The following is a 17,155-nucleotide window of genomic DNA, read 5'->3' as shown; positions in this document are numbered from 1 at the left end:
CTTTCTGTAAAAAGAATACCTACATTCTTTTTCATTTTGTCTAATTCTTAAGAACTGTTTTGTGTCTGAGAATAAGTTTTTAGACTTGAGCATCTTGCCTCCTTGCAAAAAATTATGCTACCAGTAGTACATTCATGAAATGCCTATTTTCTCTAGCAAAGGTGCTATTTATCCTTTTTCTAAATATAAAGAAAAGCTCAGGGTAGCTGCTTAGATTTACCTCTAATGGGAAGGAAAAACAGGAAGCTGCTTTGATTCAGAGCAAGAATAGTCTATTTCTCCTATAAAACCAGTATAACAAGTGCCTCAGTTACAAGTGATGAGGGGTAAGTTGACTTTTGCCTCTGAAAATCCCCATTCTTCCCTTGAAACACTTCAGCTTTTTTGTCAAATCTTTTCAGATTTTGTCATTGCCTCCTTCCATCTAAGATGGGAAGAAGTACAAGATAGAATTCAACATTAGTCATCGCTCCCCATACCAGCAGAGAAAAGAATTAAAATTATCAAATGTATGAGCTGCCTTTAAAATTGCTTCATATCATGAATCTTCAAAGGAGGATTGCCTTGTGGAAGCACATCTGCATTTTTCCATGTTTATCACTTCTGCAGTATTGTTTACATAGTGTCCTATGCCACATTTTTTGGAAGGAGAGATGGTCCTAGATTCTAATAAGACATTGTGTGCTTGCTTACTTATATTGTCAACATCAGTTTGTTATTTAATGACTGCTAAGGCCAATTTTGCCACTCCTTGAAAACTGAGCTTAGTGCAGAATGATCCCCCTGTCTGTTACGGGCACCTCTTAATGAAATGAGGCTAGACTGCCAACTATAAACATTCTGTGCAGTGCTAACACTTACTTGTTGATCTGTGACATGTGGTTCTCCTCCTTGCTTCTTCACCTTGCAGATCTGTGTCTCCATTAGAAGAATCATATTAATCTACATCATCATTTTGAAGTATCAGAAGAAATAAATTTTGAAATAACCTTTTCCTTTAGCGGTTTGTGTCCTAAGAGCAGGAGTCTTTTTCATCCTAGTGCATATTCTTTAGAGAGGCCCTGTGTTCCTTCTATTTCTATTCTTCACATTCAGGCTCCAAGCAGACAATTATTTCTGCTGTCATAGAAAATGTTGGTCCAAAACAGAATGAAAACCATTATTAGAAGCACATTATTACAAAATAAAGCAAAAAAACAGTAGGTTGATATTCAGCGCTTAAACTTTTCTGTTCTTTATCTACGTTTATATATTTACGATCTTTAAAATTCTTGAGACAAATTTCACTCTTGTATCTTTATATCACCCATCTTTTTGAGAGTCATTCAATTTTTCCTTATCCAACTGTATCTAGAATTTTTAGAGAATTCAATCACACATTTCCATCAGTTAAGAACTCAAATTCTCACTAGGATTTTATGCAGTATTTTTATCTTTGCCAAAGTCTTAGTTTGACACCTATATCATCATGTAGCTTACACTTACTCTTATCACCTTCCTGTTAAAATGGCATTTCTGGTAAGCATCACCTCAGCTGGCAGGATGAAATTCAGACTTGACAGCAAGCCCTTGTATGGTTCTCTCTCTCTCTCATTCTCTCTCTCCACACCCCTCCTTTTTCTTTTTGACGAAGTTATTCTTGGGTCACAATATTTGGGTTGTTTCGAAGGGTAATTTAACTTTATTTTTACAGAAAATGGGCTAATCGATTTATAATCTTTTTTTTTTTTTCTTTTTCCAACTGTATGGCTCTCTTGTGTGGTCAGAATACACACTAGATATTTTTCAGTCTTTCTATAACAGATTTCAGTAAATCATATTGAAAGCCCTTGGCTTTTTGTAAGAAGTCTTAAGGGACAATCTGTTTCCTCTCAAAATCTCTTCAAAGGGGCCATAGACTTCCCTGATACTTCACATTCTTCCCTTGGAAATTAGAGCATATTTTACTAGTTGAGAGTGGCACCTTGTTTCACAGAAGTCCCTATTTCTGAGACAGGTAGGGCATCAGCTGCTTTTCATTTGTGCCTGCTCTGTTCTGGCAGCTTCTGAATGAGATACTCATTTTGACAGTGTTATTGTATGACTGTTATTTAATAGGGGTCTTACCATTTGCCCTCTTGAGCAGTAATTTGGTAATTTACCTGTAGTCAGGTTCAGTGACCAAAAGCTTAAAGGGGGATGGAAACTATTTTCTTACCTTTCAGAAAATACAACTGAAATATTTGTCTGCATCATGTCTGTGGTAGTTGTTTCCTAATTGATAAGGAACCGTTATCTAAAAATTATCTAGGAAATATTTCTAAAGAATATGAGCAGCTTTTGCACACACTTTGGCCTTCTAACACTTGGTAACTTGCTAGAAGTAGCAAAAAGTGTATAGGCTAAAAGTTTGTGTATATGCTTGCGTTGTGTTTCCAAATGTCTTCCATATTAGAGATCATAGAAAAAAAATTCTCTGAATCACATGTGATATACCTCATATTATCTGTTGTGATACATGCTTGTATGGTTCCCAGAAATCATATCTAAATTTCCTGACACTCACAAGTATAACATCTAGTTTAGCATTGCATTGGTATACTTAGTTTTATGCAGCTTTTATTTTTACAATGGATAAATTCAGTGCATCTATTCTGCTATCAGATACCTCAGGCCATATGCCTGAACATTTGTTGAGTGTTGCTTTCAAGGGAGACATCAGGGTGAAGAGGCCTTGATGACTCTGCCTTGTGCCTGCGTTTTGAGAATATGGTAAATAGTTTTGAGGAAATGGAAACTAATGATTGCAGTCTGAGTCCTTTAATATAATAGTCCCAAGCCTATTTTACTTAACTGATAAGATCAAAGAAGATTAGGCTCCTCAGCAGTATGGATGCAATATTGTTCATTTCTACAATCACTGAAGCTTAGCACATGAAATTACAATAACCTCTAAATGAAAGGCAGGTCTACTTCATTAGGTTGCATAGCACTTCTGCATTACTCTTAACTGTTCAAAGTAACTATATAAAACCATTAGAATTACCAGTTTACATGGTTAAGGAGCAACTATGCAGAACCTTACCTTTTTCTGTGGTTTATCTTACTAAGTACCAGAAAGAAAATTGTTAATTTTGCCTATGAATAAACCTGTGCAGCTTAATAAGCACATTTATTTTCAGGTAAACAGATCCTTTTCTAGTGCTCAGTACACTTTGATTTCCTTTACTTATTAGTCTCAGGAGGTATTTAGGCAGTTGTGTATTAATTATTTGAATGTAATACCTTAAGGACTAACTAATATAGGCCAATGTGACAACAAGTTAAAAAAAAAAAGCAAAAAAAAGGCAGGGAGTAGGAGTAGAAGAAACTTCATTTTTACAAGGAAACAATGTTTAACAGTAATGTTCCATCTGAATTAGTCTTAAATGATTAACTGACCACAACAGGATAACTGCATTGCATATACCTCCTGCTCCAATTACACCTGTGACAATTATAGACTACAACAGGGGAATTACGCTGAAAATGGTCAACATCAGAGGCATTTGCACTATCTAGAAATATCTACACATAAGTATTTTGATGTTGAATTATTGTTATTATTGACTACCTTTGTTTAAAACTGTAATGGCAAAATACGAGTGGCTTTTTTATAAATCTCTTTTAGAGACATGCTGAACAAAAATATTTTTGAAAGTAACAGAACCTCCTCCTGTTGAGCTTTTCTTTCCAAGAATTTTCCCTAGCAAAATTTCACATTTGAAATGTGTATGCCAGCTCCAAATTGATGAGGTGGTCCTACTAAAATCTTCTGGATTTGAGTATCTTAGCAGCTTACAAAAAAATCATGTATCAACTGCTAAATTTCAACAACTTTTGTTTTTCCAAGATTCAGAAACTGTGTACTGTCCTGGACTTAATTGCACTAGGTCAAAAACAGGCATGTATCTGAACCTTTTCACAGTTGTGAGCTTCCTGTATGAAGTCCTATATATCTCTTTAGCTGGACCTAGAGACTCAGGGGTCTGGAGCTGGTTTACATGCATGCTTGACAACCAGGACAATTTCCAAATACTAGATCATTGCTCATGGTTATAGGCTGAATATCTAAGAATAATTAATTAGGAAGAAATATTTCTTTTAAAACGTTTAAAAAATGGGGAAAATGGTATAGAAAATTGTACCAAACATTACACTGATTATTTGCTATTATTAATTTCCTAGGCATGCCTGTGAAAAATAACATAGCAGCTTTACGCCAATCTCCAGGACAGAATGGCACCAGCTTCCATGGTTGCATCCGTAATCTGTATATCAACAGCGAACTCCAGGACTTCAGAAATGTGCCACTGCAAGTGGGAATTCTGCCAGGTTGCGAGCCTTGTCATAAGAAAGTTTGTGTGCATGGGACATGCCATGCTACCAGCCAGTCAGGCTTTTCCTGTGAGTGTGAAGGAGGATGGACTGGACCCCTGTGTGATCAACAGACTAATGATCCATGTCTTGGAAATAAGTATGTCCTTCCTCAAGACAGAACAGTAGTATAATATGCATATAAGTCTCCTTTTATGTATATTTTTTTCATAAAAGTTCACACTCTTTTCAGCAAGAAAGAAAATATCCTGGGCATGTGAAAGTGAAAACAGCGTCCAGGTTACAGTCTATTCTTTCCATAAACTTAATGAGGAAAAGTCCCCAGTTTAGGGGAGCAGATACATACATCTCACTGTAGTTCTGCCTAAAGCCTGGGATATGCTCCTATATAGTTCTGTATGGGCTACTTCTGGAATGAGTTACACCAATGCAAGTGTTGGTATGACATTTGGTACAAAAATCATTTAGAAGAACTTGCAAATAAAAAAAAAAATCTATTTTCTTATTTATAATTGTATAGAATGAGGAAATACTATTATTATTATTAATTATTATTATTATTATTATTATTCTCTAATGTGTTTTAAAAACTTGATACAATAGAGAGATGTTTTTATATTTTTATATTTTCACAGTACCCCAGGTTTTAGCAGGAAAATAGATTTCTACCTTTATGGTAAACTTCTGTTCAAGTCCATGTGTGCTAATTCTTTTTGCTGATTTGACTAGAACATTTTAGGTTGGGCATTTTATGTATGTTTATAGAGAGGATCATGTATATATATGTGTAGAAAGAAAGCGAAAGATATGTATATGTGTATATGAGAGTATAGATATCTATGCCTATTCATCTTTTAAATTTACTATAGAGACAGATTCAGTTTTTTAGCTCATGGTCTCCCAGCACAAGAAGATCAGAAACTTCAGAAGTTCAAAGTTCTTCAGGATTTATTGGTCATGGGCAACAAGATGTCATTCTTGTCATTTGTACCACTGTCCTTACAACAGTTTGGCAAACATAACTCTTTTCTTTTTTTTTTTTTTTTTTTTTTGGTAAAGTAAGCGTGCTTGAATCTTTTGGCTGCTGATTTTTTCAGAGCTCTGGCCTATGTAACTTTTGACTTTTGAGGATCAGTGGCCTGAGTTTGCTAAGAGATTCTAAGAAGATGATTTTCAACTCTCATATAACATGATGTTTAAGTGATGAGAGTCTGAGCTTATACACCAGTTAGCATGCTTTACAATGCAGTTAGCGTTGTTTACATTGCTTATGGACTCTTTCAGTACTATTAAGTTTTGAACTCTTCCCAAAGCCACAGCAGTGAATTTTTGAGGCATATCATTATAGCACTTCATTGTTTATGGGTCTTTTTCTTACCCTGTCCTCTTTCACAGTAACTTAAGAGATAAAGAAAAGAAGTCACAGCGGGTTAAAAAATACAAATGTGATGTCTGTCACATCCATTTTATATTTTAGGAGTCAAAAATAACATGAAACTGTAACCATCAAGTTCTATAATAAGGAAACTCAAAAGAATTTATTTGAAGTGTCCTTGAAAAATTAGATTCTGTATAGGTTCTTATAACTATACACATCAGCACCCAAACTGCGTGCTTTTTGCAGTAAATTACAAAATGTGGCAAGTGTCAGATACAGGCAGTATCAAGGATAGAATTAAGTGACCACAACATTAGTATTTTGTTAGCTCTTGAAGGTATTGGTTTTGTTTCAGCTGTGTACAGTGCTGTGAGCTTTTAGGAGAGAAAACCAAACCAAATTTTTTTATTTGGAGTAAAGGAGGGTTTTGTTCTTTAGTTCCTGGGGAATTTGATTCTGTATTTCTTGATTCATCTCTAAATCCTGTCTATTGAATAGATGCATTTTGTCCGTCTAATACAGTGTAACATTCCACTTTATCTGAGAAACAGACTTGTCACTATGATCTCTGTTTCAAAAATGTAGGGGATCTTTTAGAGATCCCTGCACACCATGAAAAGGTGTTTTGCCTAAATCTAGGTGCTTGACTTAGGAACATAGTGACCAAAGTTTGCTCTATAGTCAGTAAAGGAACAAACACATTTCTAAAGAGTAAATTAGACTCAAGTGGTCTAATCACCCTTTGGATAAGCTCGTTTCTCTCCGTGACTGTGTGGGGAGCTTATGGCAATTATATATCTAACTTGGGTGCCTGACATAGGTACCTAAAATTAGATAAGATGAAACTGTGCCCGAGAGTTTGCACTTAGCTTGATGTTCCTTTCAGTACAGTCTGAAGATGAAATTCAGGGCTTCAAAGAACAGGTGGAAGCAAAAGTATGAGAGTTGGCATTAGCTAAGATTTAATCATCTTCTAAGTCAAGCCGAACTTTACCAAAGATCCTGACACAGATTGCTTTGATATCTAAAACAGCCTGTATAGAATACGACATGATGTCAGTGTCACCTGAGTAACTTCATACGTCAGATGTCCTGAAAGTGGTTGTTTTGTAAATGGTGAACAGATCAAATGCTAAACATAATGAAAACTAAACAAAAGCTATCTGCCTTGTGATACTGCCTAAGCCTTCAATTTTGAGTTGCTTAATCTAACAGTCTTGGAATATCAGACGTCAACCACAGGAACAATTTGGAATTTTTTAGGTAACATAGTTGCTTCAAAAGTACAGACTCTTGCATAATAGGGAAGTTGGAGGTGCTTAAGCTATTAGTTAAGTTTTATATTTGCAGTTTTTAATCCCAAACTGGATATGTGAATGGAGGCTATGTGTTGTGCCTTCCATTTAAATATCCTGTGATGAGAATGACTTCCCACACTCTTTTTCCTCCAAGTTACACCATGTCTAAAGCACTTGCACAGAATTAAGGGTACAGATGGAGAATTGTAATGTAGATTTCACTGATGAGTGGAACTTGTTGATATTTATAAACAGAAACATTTATAAATAGTTAATGCAAGTTTGTCAAAGTTAAAAGGTGTTGTGTATTCTTTTCAATTTTACCAGATTTCTTTCTGTACTGAAGGAGTACAAAGCAAAAAGTTTCCAGAAATACAAAATATGTTATCTAAACAATTTCAAAATGAGATGTTGTTCTTAACATTTCATTTACTATGAGATGCAATTTTATATGAATTTTTGCCATCTTCAAATTGAAACAAAGGATTTTATTTCAGATCAAATGGTATTTTTTTTATCGACAGCTTTTCATTTATTTATTTATTTATATGTTTATATATTTTTATCTATTATATATATTTTATTATATTTATTTATTAACTGCCGCAACCTACTAAGGAGGTTGTGGGCTCAGGGATCTTACAATACAGAGAGGAAAAACATTAGAGGGGAGAAACATTAGGGAGGATGACTGTGACTGTGACCTTGAATGTCAGGATTGCATTCCTCCCTACTGAGGAATCTTCACTGTGGTCTCCTGAGGAAACAGTATGCAGATAGAAAACTTGTGTATCAAGACAACAGTTAAAGAAAATAATATTATTTCTAGGAAGAAAGCTATTGACCCTGTTCCACCAAATGAACAAAGGGAAGTGATTTTATTCCAAGTCATTGGTGATGTTTTCAGAATATGAATTCCCCTAATCTTCAGCTTACACTTAGGAACAGGTAATTGAACATCCTCCTTCTGGGAAACGCCACCTTTCTCTCAAGAGAACGTATGTGTTCCCATACTGTACCTCAGAAGTTAGCAGATGCAGCAGATGAGTTAATCACAGCCTTTTTTGTCTAACAACAAGATTTGAGCCTGCCACAAATGTTTACCAAAGCTCAACCGGGAGAGTAGCTAGTTTAATCACTTGGGTGAGACTTGATAATATGCAACCTCATCTAGTGTGAGTTTCTGCACGAGTACTAGGTGAGTGCTGTTGGCTTTCAGTGAACACCTGCCTCATACATTATATGACCGCGCTACTGGCAGTTGGCAATGCAGACTAATGTATTTGACAGGGGAGCATGTGTTCCGCTTTGAAACTGCCATTGCTGGGTCAGAAGAGTTTCAGTTAGGAAGTGCCTGACCTGTCTTTGTGCTGGGAGCCCCATACTTCATGAGTGACAATACGTTTTTTTTAAATGATACAAGAACCAGAATTTCAGGTGAGTATCCTTTTTCTCTACTTAATTCTAGTGGATTATATTTGGGCTTGATTTTTCTGTGTTCTTTCCAAAAGCATGCTGAAAGTTTAGGTAGCCAGGAAATGTTGGTGTTAATAACTGTGGCCTGTAAAAGTCTTCCATAACACATCTACAGTGGCTGTTTTCTGGTGAGACAGAGTTCTGCACTGCAGCTTGTTTTGTGTAAACCTGCATACCAATTATAAACCACTTCACTGCATCTCACTGAAAAAGTCCATTAGAAACAAAAGCAATTTCTTCTGAGTACAGTCCAAAGTATTTGTAGTTAATGTTGCTTAGCCTGAACTTTGATGAATAATTTATTTTTATTCTCTTGGGCTTGTTTCCCCTGTAGATGTGTGCATGGTACCTGCTTGCCGATCAATGCGTTTTCATACAGTTGTAAATGCCTGCAGGGACATGGGGGAGTCCTCTGTGATGAAGAGGAAATGCTGTTTAACCCCTGCCAATCCGTCAGGTGTAAACATGGCAAATGCAGGCTTTCAGGACTTGGGAAACCATATTGCGAATGCAGCAGCGGATACACGGGGGACAGCTGTGATAAAGGTAAAAAAAAAATTAAAAATAATGTTGTTTTGGTCTTAGAAAAGAGGTTTTTTTATTAAAACATGACCAGCCAAAAACATTACCAACTTTTTTTTCCCCACAATACACACATTTGTTGCTTTTTTTTTACCATAAGAATTTATCTCGGTGAGAGAAAAAATCAAACTTTTCCCATGAATTTGTTTACATTTTGAGGATTTTTTCATCAAATGTTTTGCTGTGAAAACATTTCTCTTTTTTGCTTTTATTCAGAAACACATTTTTACTATATTTAACTATTACCTTTTACCTGCTGTATCTTTCTGTATTTATTGTTTCTCTGCCTTCTGCAACTGAGAAGCCAAATCCAATGATTCTGCTCCTAGTTTTATCACAAACTCTACTTTTGACCTCTCAGCTTCAACTGATTTATCACAGCGAATTATGCAGGTGAGATGGATGAAAACAGGATGACTTTTCCCCCTACCTTTTTCTTTTTCCTTTGTCTATCAAAGCTCTCCCTCTCCCTCTCCTTCCCTTACCCCAGATGGCATTTATTTTGTATTGTACATAGATGTGAATAGAATAGAAGAATATGGTTGTAGAACTTTTAACAGATGTCTCATTTTTAGCTGGTTTTATACCTCAGTAATTTATGAAGTTAGTGGAATGTAACTTGTATTAAATAACAGTTTGAATAATATTAAACTCCAGGTCTAATAAATTAAATTGCATGCTCTCTGAAACATTTCCCTATGGTAAATAGAACCAGCTGCAAGCAATGTAGGAACAGAAGATGTGTATTTTTATAAAAGAGGAAAAGATTTAAGCTTCCAATTTTCTTGTCATTGTAATAGCTTTGTATTTATGGTTTACATATACATAATATAAACTTTACTGAAAATAGGAGGTAAAGGAAATAAAACTCAGCATTAATCAAATTGCGTTTGGTAGAACCACTAGTTTCCAATATACAGTCTGAGTCAAACTTTAAAATATCAATCCCAACTGCAATTAGAATCACAGCATCTTCCTTAGCAATGTCAACCATTCTTTGACCTGTGTCTCAAAAGTGTGTCTCTTATTTTAAATGATGTTTTCTACAGAAATCTCTTGTCGAGGGGAACGAATCCGAGATTACTACCAAAAGCAGCAAGGGTATGCTGCGTGCCAGACGACCAAGAAGGTATCGAGACTAGAATGTAAAGGAGGATGTTCAACCGGGCAGTGCTGTGGACCACTGAGGAGCAAGAGACGGAAATACCCTTTTGAATGCACTGACGGGTCATCATTTGTGGACGAGGTTGAAAAAGTGGTGAAGTGTGGCTGTACAAATTGTCCCTCCTAAGTGTCCCTGTCACACTTGTCTTTTGAAAATGTTGTATACTTATTGACCGTGTCGGACTAATTAATGCTTCATAGTGGAAATATTTGAAATATATTGTAAAATACAGAACAGACTTATTTTTATTATGAGAATAAAGACTTTTTCTTCATTTGAAAAAAGATTCAAGTGCTTGAACTGAGACTTCTCATAGCCAAGAGGAGCTTTGAAGAAAAAAAAAAAGACCTGGTAACATTGCAACAAAGATGGGAAACTTTAACTGCTTTTAACGTGGATTCTTCTTTATAACGTGCTGAAGATAGACTGACACTATACACATGTGACTTTCAACTTAACAGCTCAGAGATGAAATATTGACCAGAACACGAGGCTTGTTTTTTCACTTTCGTATCAGTATATTTTATTGTCTTGACAGACCATACCAATCACTTACCTATGGATGAGGAAGCATTATGAGTGAAAAGAATCAGATTATACAGAAATAACAATTGTATGAAATACATTTTATCTTTTGGAATTATTAAGCATCTTGAGAAGATGGAGTCCCATTTAATGGATGGGAAATGGGAGATATGAGAATATACTATAATCCTGAAATCTCCTGATGATGTATACTTTTATGTCAGCATGTTAGCAAAAGAAGCATAAAAAAGTGTTTATCTGCCCTTTTCCAGTATTAATTTTTTGTAATATAAATGTTTTGGGGATGATAAAAATAGATTATTGATGGATAAATTAGTAATAATATGGATTTCTGTTTCTATGAGTTCTAAACAACTCTATACAGTATTCGGTTTCATTGAGAAATATTTATTGTATCAAAGTACATTGTACTTAACCCTTTTAGGCCATCCCTTTTACTGTTTTTCAATGCTTTAATATATATTAATTTATATTTGTCCCAGTATTTTTGTAATTTTTTTTTTTTTAAAGGACTTAAAAATCAGGATTTTTTGCAATAGAACTAACGTAGCATGTCGTCTTGGGGTAAATGTTTTCGGTCTGTTTTTTCCTCCCCTTCCCCCTTCCTTTTGCTTTTCCTTAGAATCTGACCACTTGGTGTCACTGAATCTGAAAGTGATGACAATCTGCAGTTTTCACATACAGCAGATATTCAGGACACCTTCCAAGAACCTGTAATGTATGACAGAAAATGTCTTTACACTAGGTGGCAATTGTAGAGAAGTTAATTTTCCCTATATACAGTACTTACAGAAAATAAGATGGCGTGTAAAAAATGACATTAGAAGGTAGATCTTTATAAATTAATATTCCCATAAAGCTCTTTACCTTTTTTATAAAAAAGAAAAAAAGGCTGTGCTATCAAGAACTGTGACTTTCCCCAAATAATAAAACTACTTTACTGCCCTGATGTTCCCCATGTTAACATGTTGCTGCTAAATTATAATGTAGAATTGGTAATCAATAGTGGGTTGTGTTCTTCTTTCAGTAAAACCCAGGGTACCCTGTAAAAATGCAGATGTTTTTCAATTTTATTTTATTATTTTTTTTACAAAAAAAGTTAGATGTACATGTGTAATGCAGTGTGCTTTGTCTTATTTGGACTGATATCAGTAATGCTACTGATGTTTGTAAATTAAACAGATATTTACTTCATTAACAGCTTTTATTTGTATTCTTCTGAGAAGTTTAAATTGTCTAACAGCCTTTAATTAAATATCTGTAGTTGCAAAGAATATTTGGTAAAAAACAGAATAAAGCCCAACCCCAGATCTAGTGTATTCATTGCTGAAAATCTGAAGAAGGAATTAACTTGGGATTATTACACCTACAGGCAGTGACATCTGAAAATGTCAGTTCATTACCAACAAAGCTGAACTCGTACCAAAATTAACAAAAGACTTATAAATAAAGTACACTGCATGAAAAGGCAAACTGAGTCTATCCCAATACTTTACTGGTTATACAAATAGCAATCTGACAGTTCTTTTAGCAAGTAATTTGATTCTTCAGAGGGATTCATTTTCACTAACGTTGGACTAAGTATTTTAAATTTAAGCAATCGGATGGGATGATACTTAACCAGGTTTCTCTTCTGTAATATAATTTTTGCAGATACTTCTGTATTTATTTTACTTAGTCTACTTTAGATTTTGTGTCAATATCCAATGAAACAGCCTTTGGCATGAGGCCTTCTTTGCAGTTTCTATGATTTCTAAATAATCTTCTGTAAATAGGGGTAGCATTGAGGAAGAAGAAGCCATTCTTGCATAACAGTGCTTATAGAGCATTCTTGGATAAACAGTATTATTTTTCTGTGTATGATCAAATATCTGTACCAAGTATCTGGAGTTGGACTGCTTTCTGTCCTCATACTGACAGAGAAAGAGAAACTCTGCAGTGGTATTCAAGCGATGCTAGCAGCTACTGGTGATCCTGAGGCCATCAAGACAGGGACTTTCTGTGGTCTCTAAGCAGAACCAAATAAAAACGTAAGAATAAAATAAAAATTAAAAAAAAACAACACAACAAACAACTTTGGCACCTACCCCTCTGGAGGAATATAAGGCACCTACATCAAACAGTGACTCAGCTCACCTTAGAACCCTGAGCAGCCCTGTATTCTATCCACTGAAAGTCCTTAAGCTTCGACAAGGTGTGCCACTGTGCGTGACGAGAGAACTTTCTCAGTGGGATGGGTCACCCCGACACCCTTCTCATGCCTAAATCATTTCTTGTAATATTGCTATAACAGGCTGCCTTGTACCCGTATTCCCCAAAAGGGAAATGGGGGTCTGAGGGAACTGTAGCTATAGGCACAGCTAACACAGTGGAGAGTTTAGTTCAGCGCAGAACACTCCAGACACATAGGTTTTCATTCAAAAACATAAGTTATGCAGCTTTTAACACGGTGCTCAGGGATTAGGTTTCTCTCCTAGGGTCTGCTGCCTGCTATAGGAACCACTCTCATACAGTCTGCTTTTAATGTATTGAATAAAATGCATAAACAGCATTGGGTCTGAAGGATACGACTCAGTACAGTGACCAAGTTCCTCACTTCAAGTTAACACTGCATACAATTCAAATTCTTTTTTCATTAGAAACCAAGAAAACTGAAACTTGCAGATTCCATCATTTTCTGCCAGTATTCTTAAAAGCTATAAAAGAGAAAGCATATGAATACTGCTTAATTTGTACTGGCTCATGCACAGCTCCTACTGTCATCTCACAGATGATAAAAATGTGAAAGAGCATGGAAAAAAGACCATTCTTCTTGAATGAAACAGTAACAAAAGTCATTGCTTTTTTGTCTAACATTGAAAGTCAATTCAGAACAGGAACTATCACACATGGAACCAGATTCTGCAGCCTGTATTAAAGTTTCTGGGGAAGATGGATATGTGAGCGATAGCAATACTGTTTTAAGCAAACCAATGGTGGGCTTTGAATAAGCTTTGAGACATACGGTTTATTTTCTAAGCTATACTGAAATAACAATTTTCTCTTGTATTCAGCATACTTTTTATTGCCATATGGGGGTACCATGAAGCTTAGTATTACAAGAATCATTGTACTATGATGATGCTCTGTGTAAGTGCCACAGTCAATATGATATTCATATGATGTTATGAAGGCATTTGCCTGGAAAGACCAGAATGCAGATAACAACAAATCTGGCAGACCTGACGATCCACAGTGTACTTGCAGGGATAGTAACAAGGCAATAGAGAAAGTAGATGTCACCATGTTAGTTTTGATGAGATGAGTGATGATTAAGAGACGAGGGGGAGAGTGCTACGTTTTGGAAAGGGGCTTGTTGTTGAGAAGAAAATGCCCAGAAGTTTTGGAAAAGCGTCAAGAATGCTGGAGGCTGTTTGCATTGAAGCTCTGGATTTTGGGAGCTTTATCTGTTATTGCTTGAAACTTACGTATTTAAAAGAAACCCCTTTACAGTTCTTAAAAATGCACGCTTGATCCTTCTGTCTTGAGTTAACCGTATTGTTTGAGGAAAAGTTTATCTCTTTGAAGCAATTCAAATCCCATCTTTTGGTTCCTTTCCGTCTCCTTTAGAAGAGAGTGTTATTCTCACAGTAGCTCATTAGGCATGCAAGTGTCTGTGCTTCAGCTATCCCACCTTACAGTGGAGAGCCTGGCACATAATTTCAGTTCCCATAAAGTGCAATTCCCCAGCTGAGCCATTCAGGATTCTTGGCTTTTAGAAGAAATATTTATACACTGAGCTGGTATCTCCAATCTATTTAAGATTCCTGGAGTGGAAATCAGAAAATCGTTGGTAGTTGTGACTATGTAGGGGCTGTCGGGAGCAAAGTAAAACTGAAGTGTTTGCCTGCATGCCTGGAGAGCCTGGCTCATCCTGGAGAGCCTACTGTTTTACTGTGTTCTTTATGTATTGTGTTCCTGGGACAGCAGGAAGTAGTTGTGCTCATCCCTTCAGAAATGTCTGAGAGCAGAGGGATTTTGTGTCCTTTTGCAAATAAATTGTCTAGGCTGGAAATCATAGGCCTCTTTGGCCCTCAGCCAGGTTAAACTGTGTATGTATACCTTAACATCAACCATCATCTTGGACACCAACAGCTCCTGATGTTAAAAAATGAATAAATCTTGCTCTCGGTTTAATCAAACACAGATGGGAAAAGCAAACCAAACAGAGACTTAACAGCTCTATTCACTAGTCTCCTGGGCTCCGTGTGATTAAATCAGAGTTGGAGGGTATGTTCCTGCTGCTGCTGTTCTGGCCAGTGTCCGTAGGGGTGATGGCCAGCAAAGGAGAAGTATTCTGTCAGTGCTGCATGTCATTTGTCAAGCTGAGAAAAAACAGTCATCTCACTAAACAGCAAGACTTCTGGCTATGCACAGCCCCAGCAAATATGCTCCAGCTCTACAGCATGACACCCATGCTGCAGGAATTTTGCTCAGCCATGGGAACAGACTTTAAAACTGCCTCCCAGATCCACAGCTTAATTTCGAAATGTTGATCTTAGTAATGCTTTCTGGTCTTTACAACTCCATCCTTTTATTTCATTCCAGTTCAGAGGTAAACTCCTTTAGTTCTAAACATCGAGCCTCAGTACTCTCAGTCACAGGAGATTAAGATTTGGTTTTGTTCCTTTTTTAGGTATTTGCTAACATTTGTAGAGGGAATCAGAAGACCTGCCTTAAAGAAGGAGAGACAGGTTACACATCCAACTACAGAGATCAGACATTTTTGTGTCCTTTATAATTCGGAAAATGTTACATTACCTCCTGTGGAACAGTCTGACATACATAGATTGCTATAAACTTACATATTTTATGGATTTATAGACTCGGAACGGGAATTGTTATCTGTTTTTGTCTGCTAGAACTTTTTTTTAGAATTCCTTTTAGGATACTTTCCATATCACAAGAAACAAGTAAAGATAGAATTAATGTGCCTGGGTTGCTTACTCTGTCATTAAATTTCCTTAAAAAGATCCAGTAGCCTTTTTCCAGGACATTTTTCTTCTTGCTCATAGTTTTTCACATTCTGGGCTTCAATCTGTTGTTTCTGTATGATGGCCCATTTGTCCACTTTGGTTAATTTCCAGGACAGATTTAATCCTTCTAAAGAGAGGGAAAGGATACCTTTTTTTTCCTGCAGCTGTGCCTAAAATCTCTCACAGCACATCTTTAGAAGTATGTTTTCTTTCAAAGTCCTCTGAGAATAGGTTAACTTGAGCTGTTTTTACTGCAAACTTGTTTGTTTGCTTCTGATTAGTTTTATTTATTTAATCACATTTCTGTGTTTCTGCTATGGAAACAGCAATAAGAGCGGTACCAGCTGACCTGTGCTTTAGAAGTTGCTTGCTTTTTTGAAACAGCAGGTTTAAAGAGTATGAAGTTCGCCTGTTCTCTCTCTTTTTTTTTTTCTTTTTTTTTTTTTAATTTGATCTCCTTCCCTATCAGTTCACTCATTTTTGAGCAGCTTTATGATTATTCTCTAGGGGAAAGGTAAGGACATGAGTCAATGTTAACAGTAAATAAAACTGGCCGCAGAAAACACATACCTCTACCAAAAAAATTGTTTCTAAACTCTCAGAAAAATCATACGTAATTATTCATTAGTTGTCGCCTTCTTTTTTGCTGAACAAACTTTTACATGATTAGTGAACAAAGCTATTAAGCAGCCTCCAAGTATACCCCTAGAAATAATTAATGCAGTGTGTCCAGGGCTAGAGGAGGAAGAAAAAGGGGCCTAACAGTTACCTAACTCTAGCACACCTTTTTGTGGAGAGGAAGGTTTGGGCACGTTTCTACGTCTGAACATCCGCAGTGAGACCATGTGGCACTGCATAGACTCCACTGCAGAAAAAGGTTCACTGTTATCCTAAATAATAAATAAATAAATAAACAAACAAACAAACTAATGAGAAACTTTGCAAAGCATCTTAAAAATGAGAAGCAAAAGGTCTGTTAACTCCCACTTCATCAAAACAGTGCTCATCATCCACTATCACAAACCACAGGCCAGCCTTTGGCATTCACCCCTTCCCTCCAGCTCTGGGCACTCCAAGCACTACTTGCTTCCCCCCCTTCCCACCCACCTGGCTCCGGACCTGACTGTGCCTGCCATTCCCCCAGCCCCCCCAGATGGGACACTTCTTCCTTCCCTTTGCAGTAAGTCACAGCAATCACCTTCCTGCGTGTACATTTGCTAAGATAACTGGAAGCATCTGGTGGGGAAAAAACACCGTGCTGGTGATGGAAAGAACACTCTGCAGCTAATTAATATTTAAGCATTTTAAAAACCAAGTATTATTTATTAAACTGTTAAAA

General features: G+C 36.4%; 2 protein-coding genes across 2 annotated transcripts in view; both read left to right on the top strand.

Annotated features, from left to right (window-relative positions):
- The window catches only part of SLIT2 (slit homolog 2 (Drosophila)), a 272,375-nt gene extending 261,994 nt beyond the window's left edge, over positions 1-10,381 (top strand). The window contains exons 37-39 of the mRNA XM_009324114.1: positions 4,207-4,495; positions 8,843-9,054; positions 10,140-10,381. Of these exons, the coding sequence (XP_009322389.1) occupies positions 4,207-4,495; positions 8,843-9,054; positions 10,140-10,381 (743 nt within the window). The remainder of the gene's footprint in view (positions 1-4,206; positions 4,496-8,842; positions 9,055-10,139) is intronic.
- A 971-nt stretch (positions 10,382-11,352) lies between these two features.
- The window catches only part of PACRGL (PARK2 co-regulated-like), a 37,594-nt gene continuing 31,791 nt past the window's right edge, over positions 11,353-17,155 (top strand). Inside the window, exon 1 of the mRNA XM_009324113.1 lies at positions 11,353-11,365. Coding sequence (XP_009322388.1) covers positions 11,353-11,365 — 13 coding nt within the window. The remainder of the gene's footprint in view (positions 11,366-17,155) is intronic.

This window comes from Pygoscelis adeliae, unplaced genomic scaffold, assembly GCF_000699105.1.
Source record: "Pygoscelis adeliae isolate BGI_AS28 unplaced genomic scaffold, ASM69910v1 Scaffold24, whole genome shotgun sequence".
Lineage (NCBI taxonomy): Eukaryota > Metazoa > Chordata > Aves > Sphenisciformes > Spheniscidae > Pygoscelis > Pygoscelis adeliae.
The sequence above is the reverse complement of the archived record's forward strand: the minus strand, read 5'-3'. Positions and strand labels throughout refer to the sequence as shown.